We start from the raw sequence: 15910 nt of genomic DNA on the forward strand, positions 1-15910 counted from the left end.
TTTCCTTCCTTTTGCATTCTAGCCTATCATGTAGGTTAATACTACACTCATTACATCGTCCCAGCCAATCACAAATGCAGACCCAGGAACCAAGCACCGCCCCCTTCAAAGAGTTCAGAGAGCACCTGTTCTTTTTTTCTTTTTTAAAAACTTGCAGTTTTGTTAAAAAAGTTGGTTAAATGAAGGGTTGAGTTTGAATTCAGTGTTTGTGTGTTCTGTATCTAAAAATAGGTTGCTAAGCAACAACATAAAATGGTCAGGACGGCACTTAAAATATATGTTTTGAATTTGTTAATAATTATCGATATCAATCAATATGACTTCTAGTTTATGGATATGCTTTCTTTTTCCTGTACCGTCCAGTCCTGATCCAGGGTTGTTGTCCTGCTGGAAGGTGAGCCCCTGTACCAGTCTTGAGTCTTTTGTCGCCTCTAACAGGTTTCTTCTGGGATTGCCAGGGTTATTTAGGTCTATCCATCTTCTCATCTCAGCTTCCCTATCCCAGCTGACGAAAAGCTAACCTGACAACAGCCAGCTGCATGTATCGCTCCGCCTAGCTCCACTCACATACATCTGGGACACGGCCATAGGAATTGCCTTTACTGAAGGCTGGGCCTTATCAAAACTCCTTGCATATGATTGGATAAGCCACTTGTCTGTCATCTTTATCGACGTGTTATTTCAACCACTCACACCGAAGCTAACCCGTGACGCTGATGAGACCGACGCGGAAAAAAAAAAAAACTTTTTTTTTTTTTTTATGTGTTTGCGGCTGTAGTGCAGGGTTTCCCGCAGCGCTGTCTTGGCGAGGCGGCCGCGGAAAACGTTTCGTCCACAAACCCCCCCTCCCCACTTCGCGAGCCGGTCCGCCTCGCAGAAGCAAATTCCTGCGGGAAACACTGTAGTGGTCACACCGAAGCTAAGAAGAGGGGGGAAGACAGGCGGCAAAGCGCCGCGGGTCGGAGTCGATCCCGGGCTGACCGCCCGAGCCGTTCTCTGATGTTCTTTTGATGAAACAATATTAGGTAGATTGGACAACACGGAAGAAATAGCAGCATCAATGCTAACGCTTGCTTCCTCGATGCGAGCCGCCATTGTTGTTGGAATCTCACGGTGGCTTCTCCACTACGTCACATCCATGAAACACCCGCCCTGCGTCCTGATTGGCCAGACCAAAAATTTGGTTGGGGAAATCATTTTCAATGAGCGATGTCCCAGATGTATGTGAGTGGAGCTAGGCGGAGCGATACATGCAGCTGGCTGTTGTCAGGTTAACGAAAAGCATCCCCACAGCACGATGCGTCTTCCACCTTGTTCCAGCACATCTTTCAGGCTGACGTCAACAATCTGAAAGCCGTTTATCATTTTCCTTTCACTTTACAAATGTACACCACTTTGTGTCAGCCTGTCACCTAAAATCCCAATAAACCATGTTGAAATTTTGGGGCCGGAACGTAACCAGATGTGGAAAACGTCCAGCGCGAATACTTTTACAAGGCATTTTTATGCTAGATAAATTCAGGCTTCACACAACTCCTCGTAAGACTACGTGGTTATGATTATTACGGCCGTGTACTGTGAAATCAAAATCCAGACCAAGACTCTTTGCCGGCTTCTTAGTCTCAACACAAGGACCGTTTCAAGAAACAGCTGTTTCTTATACATTAACAGCTGAAAAGCGTCAGCATTTACACCCAAACGTCCTCCTTAATGATCAGTAAAAAAGGCCAAACTTCACATCCAAAACATAAACTGCCTCCTTGTAGCCAGCAACTAATTGATATTTTTCCACAAACAGCTCCAGTGGCCCTAAATCTTAATCACTGCAGTTGCTCTAGACCAGACATGACATCATGGCAACAGGTAGCCCAGTTTGTTCCACGGGTCTTTAATCATCTAAGATTGCCATCATAATGGGTGAGTGAGCCGCTTGTTCACAAAAGAAGGCCTCTCTGTGCGGGAGGAGACAGATAAGGTGTGTCTCTGCTTCAAACAGACCGGGAGAGACACAGGGGGAACACTGTAGCCTTTATTTCGTTGATCCAAGATAAGATGAAACGCTAAAACTCCTGGCAATTTACGCGTACGGAAGAACAGGAAGTGGCCACGGTCGGGGAAAAGTCGGACTTCTCAGGGTCAATTTTTTTTTCAGCTCAGGGAAAGAAGATCCTTTCCATACGCGCAGCGGCGGACTCCCGAGACAATCAACAGCAACCGACTCCAAGCATCACCAACAACCGGACCTCTGCCAAAACACAATCAACTCCCTGTCATCGCGTTCGCTACACTTCTCTCCCTCTCTCCCTCCTCATTCCCTGTTTTCTCCTTGCTGGATGCCCCAGTGTCAGCCGCACCAGTTATTCCCTTAATCCTAAACAGATTGGCTTCCGCCGCAGTAGAAAACCCTCAGCCTGGCCGTCTCCTTGGCGTTTGCTCCGCAGAAACCCCGTTAATCGGCAGCACATGGCGACGGGTTGTGGAATGGATTATGGGGCCTTGCGACGTATGTGGTCCGCCGGCTGCTCCGGGGGGTTACATGGTGACGTTCAGGGACACGTTCTCTCTGAAGGGGAGGTGAAACCGATCGGATCTGTTCTCGCTTTTACAGCCTCCGCGGCCCAAAAGGGAGGGGAGTTAGGAGTGGTGGCGGTGGGCGGGGGGGGGACAGTTGTCAGTCATTCCTAATAGTGGCTCCCCTCAACAGCGGAGTCAATGGCTCTCTCCCTGATGTGAACACTGCATAGAAACTCATGCGGCGCGCTGAACGTGTAATTATCAAACTTGGAGCTGCTTATTAAGATGAGAGAGAGGACAAGGCGATTGTGTTTCTTTATTCTCCCCGCTTCGTCTTTTTTGTTTCTCCGCACAATGGAGTAAGTGGAGGTCTGTGAAATCATGGAGAGGAAGAAGGATCTGAGAGGAGGAGGACGGGAGAAGGGGGGAAGAGGCATGGGGAGAGTGAGATAAAGAAGACGGAGACAATCGAGCAGCGCGCACACACACACACACACACACGCGCATAGGCACAAAACACACGCGCTGTCACAGAATAAAACGGTGAGGTTAGCACGGGGGCCTCTTTCATCGCTACCAGTAGGTGGTATGTGTGAACGAGCATGCGTGTGTTTTTTTGCATCTGCGTGCCAGTGCAGCGCGCACTTCTCGGGAGGTGGGTTAGGACCCAGAAACAAAGCTGCAGGACATGCTGTATCCTTTTTTACAGAACTGCTTTGCAAAGGAACAAAGTGACCATAATAATCTACACATTCAGAGGTGCGCGTACGCATGTTATTGCGTGGGTGTGCTTCAAAGGGGGCGTCCTAAAGCCAGAGAGAAGGGTAAAAATGATACTTGTGTACCCATATCCTCAGAAGACGTTTTTTTTGTTGTTGTTGTTGTTGCTTGGGATTACTTACGCACTCGAAATATTACTGCACACTGCATTTTTACTGTGTCTTGCACAAGTGGGAGAACAATTATGCATGGTTTTCAAAACTGTTCACGAATTAAAATCTGAAAAGTGTAGCGCTGACTTGAATTTAGCCTCTTTTGTTTTAACACTCCTAAGTAAAATCTGGTGAAAGCAGCTGTCTAAAGAAGTCAGCGGCGTAATCGTGCGGGAGCCAAGCGTCAAACATCTCAGAGATCATTCAAAAATGTAAAGCGTATGAAGCCAAGTCCAAACCCACCGAGACATGACTATCCACATAAGCTGATAGCTCTAGGAAAAACAGCTTTGTTTTTTTTTTGGAGAATAAGTTATCAGAGCTTCATGATAACTCTGGAGGAGCTGCAGAGCTCCACACCTCAGGTGGAACAGGACAACTATTAGTCATACGTTCCACAAGTCTGGTCTTTATGACAGAGCGACAAGAAAATAAACAACAGGAAAAGTGAAAAACTGAAAACAAACACTGTACATCACCCTGAAGAGACCATGCCCACAGTGAAACAAGGTGGTGGCAGCATCATATTATGAAGATGATGCTTTTTTTTCCCCCCACCCAACAGTCTCCACATATTTACTGTTATGTGCCACCATGTGTTGGTCTATGAAATAACATCCCAATGAAAAACGTAAAATAGTATTAGGTTGTAACGTGTAGAAAAGTTCAAGAGCTAGAAACGCTTTAGTGAGGCTCTCTACATCTCGATGACTGGGACGTCTCAGAGTCTTTAAGCAACCCCTGCTGTATTGTACGTACAAGCTAACGTGACTGGCTGCTGTGTTTGTGTGTGTCTCTTTAGGCCTGTGTCTGTGCATGTGAGGCGCAAACAATAGGACTGGTTCATAGACGCCACTTTCAGCTGCCCAAGGCCAGAGAGACGTCGACCCAACAGTGGCTCGCTCACACAGTCGACTCCTTGGACTCGTGCCCTTTGTCGTCCTCCAGACGGACAACCAGAACTATTCTCTGTTTTCTGGTCTTCAACGGGAGCCAATGAATGGAAGCTGTAGCGAAGCTAGAAGAAGACGCCCGAAAGGCCATTTTGGAGCATTTTAGAAAACCGCATCTCGCTCAGACAAGAGCGTGACAAATAACAGAATGTGACAAGTTTTATTAATAGATTGTAATATTAGTAACTGTTCTATATTACTGAAAATACGGCGTTAAGGTATCCATACTGTATCCTAAGAGCTGAAATAGAAGGTAACTGGGCTTCTCTTGTTTTGTGAAGATGCTTTTTGTCAGGGACTGGGTTTGTGGGCCTGGTTAATTCTGCTCCATACAGGTTTTTCCACCAGAGGGCGTTCCTGGAGGCTCGCTGCAGGGCAGGACTATCAGCTGCAGGTGTGCTTCAACACAGGTGTTGCTCATCAGCCTCATGTCCAGCTTTTTACCAACCGCCAATAAAAATCAAGAAGAAGAAGAAGAAGAAGCCTCATGTCCTGAGCTGCTGAAGAGGAGCAGGTTACCAGTCACCCTTTGCTGAATTGTTATCAACATATGGTCCTCCTAGCCTGCCAGAGTGCTCGTTATTTCTCTCGTCTGTCCCTAGTAAATTTTAAAGTGTGTTGATCCATTTTGAGAATCTCACCTCGAGATCCAGCTTGAGCTTTCTTATGAATTCCTCATACTCGCCGTGTTTTTTCCCCCTGGGTTTTTTTTTTTCATCTCATGATTGGAAGCCACTCCGTTAGCACAACCTGCCCGCCCAGCGTATATCAAGCCTCGGCCTGTAAACCCACAACCCCCGGAATCTGCTCACCTTTGTACAAATAAATATCTAAAATAGGTGAAGTGCATTTACGTTCAGCTCTCCCCTGGGAATACTTTGTAAAACTTGCGGGTTCGTATGCGCTAGAGCGGATTTTAAAGTAGACATCCAGAAAAAATAACCAGTGCACACATAAATATCAAGCATTTTATTATAAAATTAAACAGTCAGACATTAAGAAAGACAGATGTTCTTTTTCTACCATTCAAAAAAAAAAAAATACATGATATTCATATTTTCCTTTTCAGATTTCTTATTAAAAAGCATAGTACAGTACAGTGTACATTTGTGAAATGTGAAACGTTACATAAACTTACATAATACTGTACTGTATTTCAATTAAAATATGAAAAATTTAAAAAAAAATCTAAAGAAGACTCCCCATTCCAAGTCTCTGGCATGATTTGAGTTGCGTGTGCAGTATGTACCATTGAAGCATAGTCAAGTGTTAAATAATGGGTGTAGCTTCAGTTTCAACTAGTACATGTCCTGTGCCGTCTACGCATCTCGTCAAGCACTTTGGGCAGGCTTACTCGCATGCCAGCTTGCCGTCAAAGGACGAGAGCGTGATGGCAAAGGCTTGGAGGGCACACATAGGAAAGCTGTAATCCATGGAGAAGACGTCCTCCGCCACGCGGCCAAATTGCATCACAATGTAATCCTCTGCAAGACACATCAGAAGCTTCCTGAAGATACCGGGGACAAACAGATCAAGCGGCTTGGCCACCAAGACAGAAATGTGTTTTTTTTTTTTTTTACCGTTGTCTGGATGGATGATCTGGAAGTTTTTGACCGAGGCCTGCGTCACGCGTCCGTGGAAGTTCAGCACGTAGGACTGCGTCTGCTCGTTCCAGCTCGGGGATTTGTTCACCAAAGTCACCAGTTTGTCTGTGTTTCCATTGGCGTGGCGGACGAGTAGAGTCTCAAGCTCCTGAAATAAACCCGAGCGTCACCTCAGCTGACATATTTTTTTTTACTCTCAACCAACTTCACGAGCGGCTTTGTGCTCTGTTTGTTTTATTAGCAAAAGGCTTACATTTGTGGGGCGAATGGACACTCTTTCATCGTTCTCCAGCATGCCAGGGACGATCACTGTCATTTTCCTTGGACCCTTGAAGCCCAGAACGTTTGTCTCCTGGAACAGAATAATTTAAGCGACCTGCAGGCTTGACCGCTTGTTATATGGTGTAAAAGCAGTGTCTGTGTGTGTTTAGGACTCACGTAGCATATGGCTGCCAGTTCTTGCCGCACTGACTCACTCTCCTTAATGAAAGGTTTTTTCTCTGGGTTTTCACCTCCATCGTAGACCGTAAACTTTGTGCCCAGGACATTGGACCTGAAAGCAAAATAGAGTCTTGAAAGTAATACCACAACATGAGTGCAAAAGCACACAAAGGTCTCAAATCTAGAAGATGGACAGTCAGAGGTAGTCGCCATTAGGTTGTTTTGTGGACTATGGAGCACTAGGTTTGGCGTTTTGGGCATTTTTATCAGGTTTTATATGTCGGTTCTAATGTGATAACCAGATATATCTCAAAAACAAATAGGCTAAATAGACACTGCATGCCCATTAAATAATGGATGTCAAGAACCTCTGTGGTAGTGCAGCACATTATTAGCAGGGTTTCTTTTTTACAGAACAAATCAGATTCGTGTCACACCACTGATTAATTTTTGCTCATTCTAGAGTAGAAGACTCTAGAATGAAAAGAAAACACCCGGAGGAAAACAATGATATAAAGTTTTTGAGGCTCCAGTCAATTTAGTTTATTTATTTAGCACCAACTAAACAATTGGTAATTTCGAGGAACATTACAGGACAGATAGGTCCAATTCACAACCAGCTACAGTATATAGTTTTGCATTATGAGCACCCATATGTCCCTCATTAAACCATAGAACTGCAACGTGAGTGGCCAATTGGAGGGATTGGGACACGATTGGGACAAGATGGATTCTTGTGTGTTTGTGAATGCACAAATGCTGTGAGAATTCAGCTTGCAGGCAAGGTCAAAACACTGAAGCACTGAAGGAGTAGTGCTTTCCATTGGGAAGAAAAACTAAGACAAGGTCAATGGCATCAGCGGGTTACAATTGCTTCGTCTTGGAACAAAACACAGAAGCACTGAGTCAACAGTACTTTCAATGAAAAAGGAAAAACAAAGACAGTACATTCTCTGTAAATGCTAGGGGTTTTTCATGTGGTGCATTTGTTCAACGTGTTTGAAGTTTATCATTCAATCCACTTTGGTTTGTTTGTCTTAAACTATAATGACACTATGGGATTGCTGATATGTCGTATAGAAAATTTAGATTTTAATCATTTTAAAACATGTTAAAGACATTGTTAATTATACATTAAAACTCAATAACAAATCTGATGTTTTCTGTATTTTTTTTTTTTTACAAAGACTGAAAGTTACATGGCAGGAAGTCATATGGAGGTCATGATCACAGATGTATTTTCTATTTTTCATCATTGATGTGTATGTATACACAGTAGTCAGTACTGTTGCCTCGCAGGAGGTTCAGATACTAATACCAGCCTGTAGTTTTTCTGCATGGTGTTTTAACTCTTTGTACATAAATTAGGTTATGTCCAGGTATTCTGGCTTCCTCCCACATTCCAAACATATTCATTTTAGATTAATTGAGAGAAGGACAGACGGATTGGGTCTGCAGCTGCTGCATCTCCGGTCTGTTGTGGCGATAAAAGAGCTGAGCCAAAAAGCAAAGCTCTCTATTTACAGGTCTGTCTATGTTCCGACCCTCGCCTATGTTCCTGAGATATGGATCTTGACCGAAAGAGCAAGATCCCACATAAAAACATCTGAAATGAGCTTCCTCTGGAGGGTGGACGGACTCAGCCTTAGGGACAGGGTGAGGAGCTCTGTTATCCAAGGGGAGCTCAAAGTAGAGCCGCTGCTCCTCTGCATCGAAAGGAGCCATTTGAGGTGGTTTGGACACCTGTATTGGATGCTTTTTGGGAGGAGACCCTGAGGATGTCATTGGGGAGAGGGATGTCTGGGTTTCTCTCCTGGACCTGTTCCCCCATGACCCAATTTCGGATAAGTGGAAGACATGGATGGAATAATTAGTCTCTCTAAATTGTCCCTAGGTGTGTGTGTGTAAATAGTTGTTTTGGTATTGTGTGGCTCTGTGTATTCCTGTGATGTTCCCTGCTTTTTGACCAATGACCACTGGGGACAGGCGCCTATCGTGAATGATGAAACACGAATGATGAACAGTGCATACATGCTTCGGAACAATTTTGTAAAAAAAAGCAATGCCAAACAACAGCCTGGGTGTGTTAAATCACTATTACACCAATTCGCTTTTAGGCTTTTTAAAATACATTCAAGAACCAGTGAGTGTTGTTACAAGTAGCAGTGATTAAAACAGCTTCAACTACTCGCTGCGATCTGATTAAACCTTGTTTTAGACAGCAAACATCAGGCTGTACCTTAGTTTTCCGATGTAGGAGTTTGTATCTCTGGATAGATTTGTTGGGTCAATGGAAATAAGATAGTTGGAAGTTTTGCACTTTTTTCTTTTCCTGCCCGCCATCAGAAACACCTTGAAACAATAAAAAATGGTTTGCAGTAAAGATAAAAAAAAAACAACAACAAGAAAACGATTAACCAGAAATGGGACAGCTTCAGCTTTGTATTAAAATGTTTTGAGGAAGGTTTTTGCTAAAATGCGTACCCTCTTGCCGTCCTCTTTCTCCATGTGGAGGTAATAAGTTGGATAGATGCCCTTCTCCACGCCTCTCCGGTCCCTTGTGACCCTGCACTGGATCGTCACGTCTCTTGGAGCGGGACGAAGGGCAAACTTCTCGAGATCCTCCACGGACATCGGAGAAGTCACCTGAAATTGGAAAGACACTTCATTCTACAAATTGTGCTGTGTTTGCTGCCGATTTTAGCCAAAACATTGTGAAAAACATTCCGCTTTTAAAGCCTCACCCTTTCGTTGTGTTCACTGCATGACGATGACGTCTCCCTGGAGTTGGAGTTGTATGATGCAAGACTAGACTCGGTCTTCTCTGCTTTCTTTGATTTTTTTTCTTTCTTCTGCTTAGATTCTTTTTGGACTTCCTCATCTTTGCTGTCATCGCTTATTTGACACCTAGCTGTGAGTTTTAAACAAAGAAAAAACACAAGTCTTTATTAGCTTCATGTATTTGCAGATTGTACTGTAGATTAGTCCTTACTCACATGTATCCAGCGTTTTTCTCTTCATGGGTGATGGGGGATCGGGCTCCTGAGGCTCTTCCTCGTCTTCTTTGTCGCTTTCATTGGGTTTATTCTGTGGAGTTGCCTCCTTCACCTCTGATTTCGTCTCAGGAACTAAATCGTCTTGCAAATGCTTCTCTGCAAAGGAAATCCTTGGCTAAATCTTAGACAAACTTAGCAGGGTAACACAAAAAGCTACATATGAAGCATCAAGGTCACAGATCAAATAGCATGAAAGTGTTTTGTTTTTCATAGTCACTTTTACGTTCTTGTTTGGTCTTCTTCTGTGTGTCTACGCATTCTGTGACTTTGTCCTTTTTCTTAGGTTTTTTCTCCTTCTTCTCCTTCTCCTTTTCTAGCTCCTCTTCTGTTTGTTCCACCCCTAAAAAAAATTAGATGGCTGCTGATTAATTCCCGATTATTTTGAGCACCTTAAAGCTTTTTATAAGAATGTTTAAAATCTCAGCACATCATCAGTTCAGCTTTGCCTTAAATTGTGAAAAAGAGCTTACGTTTGGTTTTGTCTTTTTTCACATCTTTCTTTGTTGTCTTTTTTTCCTCTTCAAGGGCCACATTCTCTCCTTCGCCATTCACCTCAGGCTCTTGGTCGATCTCTAAATCCATCTTTTTGGGAGTAGCAGGCTTTTCTGGAGGCATTTCATCCAAAGCCAAGCTTGCTTTCACGTCACCCTCACCCAGTGTGATTTCATCCAGGGGGTTATCATGGGCATGTTCTACTTGATCTACAAAAAAACACACAAAAATCTGAATCAATCACCGGATCAATCTGAACTTCAGATGCATTGATCATCACATGATGTCATGTTCATTTTGGCCCTTTAATTATTTTTTTTAACAATTCTTTTTTCAAGGAGGATAAAAAAAAAAATTCAGTGATTAAAAAAAAATTGTGTGCGCAATTTTAAGACTTCTTTGGATTCTCATAAACCAGAAAAAGGGAAAAATTACACATAAAAGCTCAGATATTTACATACTACACCCACCACTAAAATTTGAATAAATGCTCTTTAGTGATTTTAGTGCTCTTCAATACCATCAAAAGGCATCTGGCATAATTAAGCCAAGACCTTTGCCAACTTTACATTGTAGAAATGGTGGAGTTAATTTAATTCAGTCAATTTATTTTGGTCTGGGGCTGGCTTTCATACATAGTAAATTGTTAATAGGGTTGAGGTGATGGTCACTTCAGAAACTTAATGTTAGCCAGGTTTATCCATTCCTAGACCAGTGTTCTTGTGTTTTTTTAATAACACCTAACTGTGTCCAGGTTTCCAAACATCTTACTGTCAATTTGTGCATTGTGCAAAGCAGCTGTACCACTGACAGCAAAACAGACCCTCAAGATGATGCTACCACCACCATGTTTGATAGTTGGTACTGTGTTCTTAGGCATTAAAGCCTTACCTTGACTGTTTTATACTGTTGCTAAATAGCTTTATCCGTACTTCATCCGACTATTACATTTTCATCTAAAAGACATTTATTTAGCCCGTTTTTGCAAATTCCAGTTGACTTTCCAGATATCAGTTTTGGAGAAAGACATTCTTTCCTGGCAACAACTCAGTCTTTGCAAATATCGAACTCCTGGCATCTCGTTAATGATAGACTTGAGCCTTGGTAAGACCTGAGGACCCCAAAGCACTTGATACTACAATCAGTCGTTCACACATTGATACGCTGATGGTGGTGAAGTACATTGTTGCCACAGCACCCCTGGCCCAGACTGACAGAAGCAGTGCTGCCATACAATCGAGACAACCAAACCCTCTGAACAAAGCTGGTGAAGTGGCATTCAAGAACACAACGACTGAGACAGACAGAGCGGAGGTTCGGGCTGGCAACCCAGCGGTTACAAGACAAGTATTGACTTTCCAGAAAGTCAATATGGAAAATATTCTGGAATATTCTGGAAAATATGACTTTCCAGAGTCATGATTCTTCTCTCTTCTACTCAGAATGGACTTTTCGGGTAAGGAACCACTGTTGGTGGTTTTCTTAAACATCCAAGTTACCAAGCTACCTTCATCGGTGAGTGACCATTTGGGTGAGATGAGAGAAACATGGACACTGTTGGGTGGTCTAACAGGAAAAATCATCCCAAACAAACATCAAAACTGGTTTTGGGAAAAGATAAAGCAAGCTGAGATTAAGCTTCTGGAACAGCCTGACCTCAATCCTCTTCAAATCCATGCACTATAAGTAAAAGCTGGGTCTCTATGCCAAGAAACCAACCAGTTTAAATGAACTTAACTAATTCTGCTAAAACAGAGTGGTTAAATACCAACCAAGGATTATGCCAGGTCATTGTTGATTTCTTCAAAAGAATGGTTTGTTTATGTGCTAAGGAACATTTTACCAAGTGTTAGTGGATAGGTTTGGGTATGTTTTTCAGCACGCATTGCTTTGAACTTCTCTGGATTTGATTCGTGACAGGTCTTGCATGAATAAGACCACAGCCAGTTACAATGCAGGCAATTACCTAAGACTCCTGGTAATTCACCTATTCTCCCTTTACTGCACTAAGAAGCAAACAGGGGACACCTTCTGAAAATACATGGGTGCCAACTTCTCAGCCACTGCATGTGCATAAAAGCAATAAAAAACTTGCTCAGGACATATCTGAAAGGTAAGTTATATAATTTAAGCAACTGCCCATGTGCAACTTTTTCTATTGTTGCCCTGGGCAACCACCCATCCTTTAAAAAACACCAATGGGTTGGAGAAAATCAGCAAATAACGCAAACTTGCAAATAAATTTTCACATTTGGATTCCTATATTTCACCCATGAAAATAACTGTTGAATGTGTTATTAAAAGCAAATACGACACTCTTGTTGATGATAAGTGTGTGTGTGTGTGTGTGTGTGTGTGTGTGTGTGTGTGTGTGAGATCTTGTGTCCTGAACTTTATGTTCATAAATGATATAACATTGTTCAAATACTAACCACTCAGTGAGGTGCTGCTCAGGGACTGAGAGATCAGTAGAGGCATCTCTTCCGAGTTCACAGTTTTGTGCTTTCGATTCTTTTGGCGAGCATCTCTGTTGGCCACCACCATTTGAGTGTCCGCTCTCTTCTTTTGCTGCTTTTTCATCAAAAGAGCTCGCTACAATTCAGAAACGGAGAACAAGTGTTTGAAGAATGTACAAATCTTCCTGGCATTTGAATGAGAAAAAAAACCCAACAACTAATCACACGATACATGCACATTCATTTACACTACATAATTCTAGAGGTTTTTTGTAGCATTAAAGGGGATGTGTTAAATTTAAAATGGAGCACACACATTATTTTTAATGAATACTACAATACTGAACTGGTCAGATTTACATGCACTCATAAATAAATGTCATATTCATTCAAGGACTTTTAATGCTGCAGTTAATATGACGCTTTTCATGATGCGCTGACAATGCATGCACACAGCTTCAGCGATTTGAAAAGAAAAAAAACAAGAAATAGGTGCACAACTTAAGTTTATGGCGCATTTACTCAGATCCCCACAGGTTTAAAATCATACAAACGGTTTCAAATATATACATACATATTCTAAATGGTAAATGGTAAATGGACTGCACTTATATAACTATATATAAGTAACTAAATATAATATTATATATATATATATATATATATATATATATATATATATATATATATAATAAACAACTATAATTCTAAAGTCCCTGTTCTGTATGTTTTTGTCTGTTTCAATCGATAGCAACAAAAAGTGGGCAGTATAGAACTTCCTGGAGATTTGGTTTATAGCAACAAATTGGATGGATGGAGGACAGATGAATGTTGGAGTTGTTTTTATATTGTAATAAGATTCAATTTTGTTCAATTAAATTTTATTTATACAGCACCAATTCATGAAACATGTCATCTCAAGGCACTTTACAAAGTCATAATCAATCATATTATACAGATCGGTCAAGAATTTCCTATATAAGGGAACCCAGTTGATTGCATCAAAGTCCCGACAAGCAGCATTCACTCCTGGAGAAGCGTAGAGCTACAGGGAGAGTCGTCTGCATTGTCCATGGCTTTGCAGCAATCCCTCATACTGAGCAAGCATGGAGCGACAGCGCTTAGATGTACTTGAATGCACCATAAAAGCACATCTGTTGGGAAAACCCTCTTTGGTTTGATCCAGCTTTCTTTTTTCACTGTGGATGCATGAGAAACCTTAATGTTCCCCAGATAGTTTAGTGATAGCTGGGAGTCCTCTCTGTTTTGTTTTGGTGACATATTTTAAAGCTGAGCAATACCACGTTGCATTTATTTATTATCCGTGTGTCTGCTACCTTTTTTTTGACATATACTTATTTATTATTGTTGTTATTATTATTTGCACTGCCTTTGAGAGTTGCTATTCTTTAAATTCCGGTATGCTTTCTTACACAATGACAGTAAAAGGAATTCTGATTCTGATTGTGGACAACACTCAATTTATTTAGGACTTGTGCGTGCCAAACTGACAGGCTTGAACCAGATATTTTCGGTACAAATACATGTGCCACTACACTCCCAAATACACACCCACCAATAGTTGACTTAATCTAATTCAGCAAGCTCCAAATAAACCATGCTCTTTTTTTAACCCATCAGCAAGCTTCTGGTTTAGTTGGCCAGGTCATTAACCGCTCTCCTTGGTAACACCAAAAGAAGAACCTTCTCTAAAAACTCACATCTTGCAGCACGTTAGAAATTTTGGCACCGTGGACTAGCCAAGTCTTTTCTGGAATAAAGGATTCTTATGATAAGAGTATTTGTAAGAATTAATGTGAGGCATTTTAAACACAGGGATACTGTACCAAGTCCCAAGCATGGCAGTGGTAACATTATGTTGAGGGTCTATTTCACGGTCAGGGGTACAGGTGCATTATACTAAGGGACAGATTATCAAAACACATGTGGCTGATCAGACAGGCCACAGATCCCAAACGCATCACAACTAACTTTGCAATAGATAAAGCGGGCCAAAATAAAAGTTTCTGAAAAGTCCTTCCCATAACCCAGGCCTCAGCCAAATTGACAGTTTTGGTCTATGCATAAAAGCCTGCTTAATGCCAAGAAATACTAATTTAAATAAGCTCTAATATTTCTGATAAGATGTGTAGTCAAATATCCAGCCAGAATTATTTCAGAAGCCTGATTATGGAAATGAAAAGCAAGGGGTTTCTTTGAAACTCACTGAGGGATATTTATCTAAATATTGGTGAGGGTATGTGCATGTTTCTGAACATCTATAAATAAATATGGGCGTCATTGGCTAAGGAAAAATCCACAATAAATCCCAACTTGTTTCTGAATCCCATTGAAGTCATTTGCTGTCCAAACAAAAAGAGGGGTTCAAATGAATCACTATAGGACCAAAAAAACAAAATAAACATTGCATTCATGTCGAAGACGAGTGCATGTAAATCTTAGACTGGCACTTGTAAGTCAGACGTCATCAGGCTTTCAAGAGTAAAACAAAGCTTAAGCAGATGTCTAAACAGCAGGTGGATCTTATATCACCACCCAATGACACTCAAGAGAGATTAATTCTTAATTAATTGTACAGTTGTAGGTTGTAATAAAAAAAAATAAATGTATTAATCCCAAAGGAAATTCAATTTCTGATGACTGTGTAAAGGTCTTCCATACATGCCAAGAAAATCCCACCACGACATAAAGAAAAACACAATGTCATCAGAAATACTTAATTTGGCTAAAGACAAAACACTATTTTTGAAAAGTCAACAAAAAAAAAAAATAAGTTATGTTATCGCTGGCAATCACAGTTTTAGCCTGTTTACTATTAACTGAAGAGCATACATAGTCAGTGTGTGTTTACCTGGTTGTCCAGCTTCTGTTGCCGAATGTCAGGGTCCTCCATAGCTGAGCAAGAAAGCTGTGTCTAATCACAGCGCGTGAAAAGAAGCATATGAAAATGACCGGGGAAATGCACCGTCGACGTGTATTCTGAGAGAATCCGTTGATTTTTATGTTTGAGGGAAATAATTTGGCCTAATTAACAGTAGAAGCCGGTGTTTGGTCCACCCAGCTCCATATGGCTGTCTGTCCACTTGCGTTAAACAGAAGGCAAAGTGGATTAAAGGGGGGATAATGTTCTTAAACTACAGTGCACCGCTTCTACCGTGCAGACGGGGAGTTCTTTGAACACGGACAAGCTTTACATGGCTGTAAGATGCTATGATCTGTTGATGCAAATAAATTAGTCGCTATATAAACAACTAAATACAAAAATTTGCTTCGTATGTTTAAGCCTCTTTTTTAAGGACACGCTATGTGACATCAGTTCATAAGATCCCTTAAAACAAATGAAAAAGAGATGTAAGCTGACTGTAACTGGACCAGCTGGACAGATTTACCCCGTTGCCACAGATACTGCAGGGATAGAGAGCTGCACAGGAAACCTGCAGT

General features: G+C 41.7%; 1 protein-coding gene across 1 annotated transcript; it reads right to left on the reverse strand.

Annotated features, from left to right (window-relative positions):
• Positions 1-5353: 5353 nt before the first annotated feature.
• si:dkey-220f10.4 (tubby protein homolog) lies at positions 5354-15585 on the reverse strand. Its single transcript, XM_012851708.3, has 12 exons — positions 15321-15585; positions 12425-12584; positions 9971-10201; positions 9718-9840; positions 9441-9596; positions 9189-9355; positions 8929-9090; positions 8684-8796; positions 6442-6556; positions 6257-6355; positions 5980-6151; positions 5354-5883 (listed from the first exon to the last, which is right to left on the reverse strand). Exons 1-12 carry the CDS (start codon positions 15360-15362, stop codon positions 5750-5752), a joined length of 1674 nt encoding a protein of 557 aa, XP_012707162.1. The 5' UTR covers positions 15363-15585; the 3' UTR covers positions 5354-5749.
• Between the last annotated feature and the right edge of the window lie 325 nt (positions 15586-15910).

This window comes from Fundulus heteroclitus, chromosome 13 (assembly GCF_011125445.2).
Source record: "Fundulus heteroclitus isolate FHET01 chromosome 13, MU-UCD_Fhet_4.1, whole genome shotgun sequence".
In the NCBI taxonomy this organism is placed as follows: domain Eukaryota; kingdom Metazoa; phylum Chordata; class Actinopteri; order Cyprinodontiformes; family Fundulidae; genus Fundulus; species Fundulus heteroclitus.

Coding starts and splice junctions, on each gene's coding strand:
- si:dkey-220f10.4 (XM_012851708.3), bottom strand. CDS start 15,362: ATGGAGGACCCTGACATTCGGCAACAGAAGCTGGACAACCAG. Junction 6,152..6,256: donor TGTCCATTCGCCCCACAAAT/GTAAGCCTTTTG, acceptor GGTTTATTTCAG/GAGCTTGAGACTCTACTCGT. Junction 5,884..5,979: donor GATCATCCATCCAGACAACG/GTAAAAAAAAAA, acceptor TGTGTCTTGCAG/AGGATTACATTGTGATGCAA.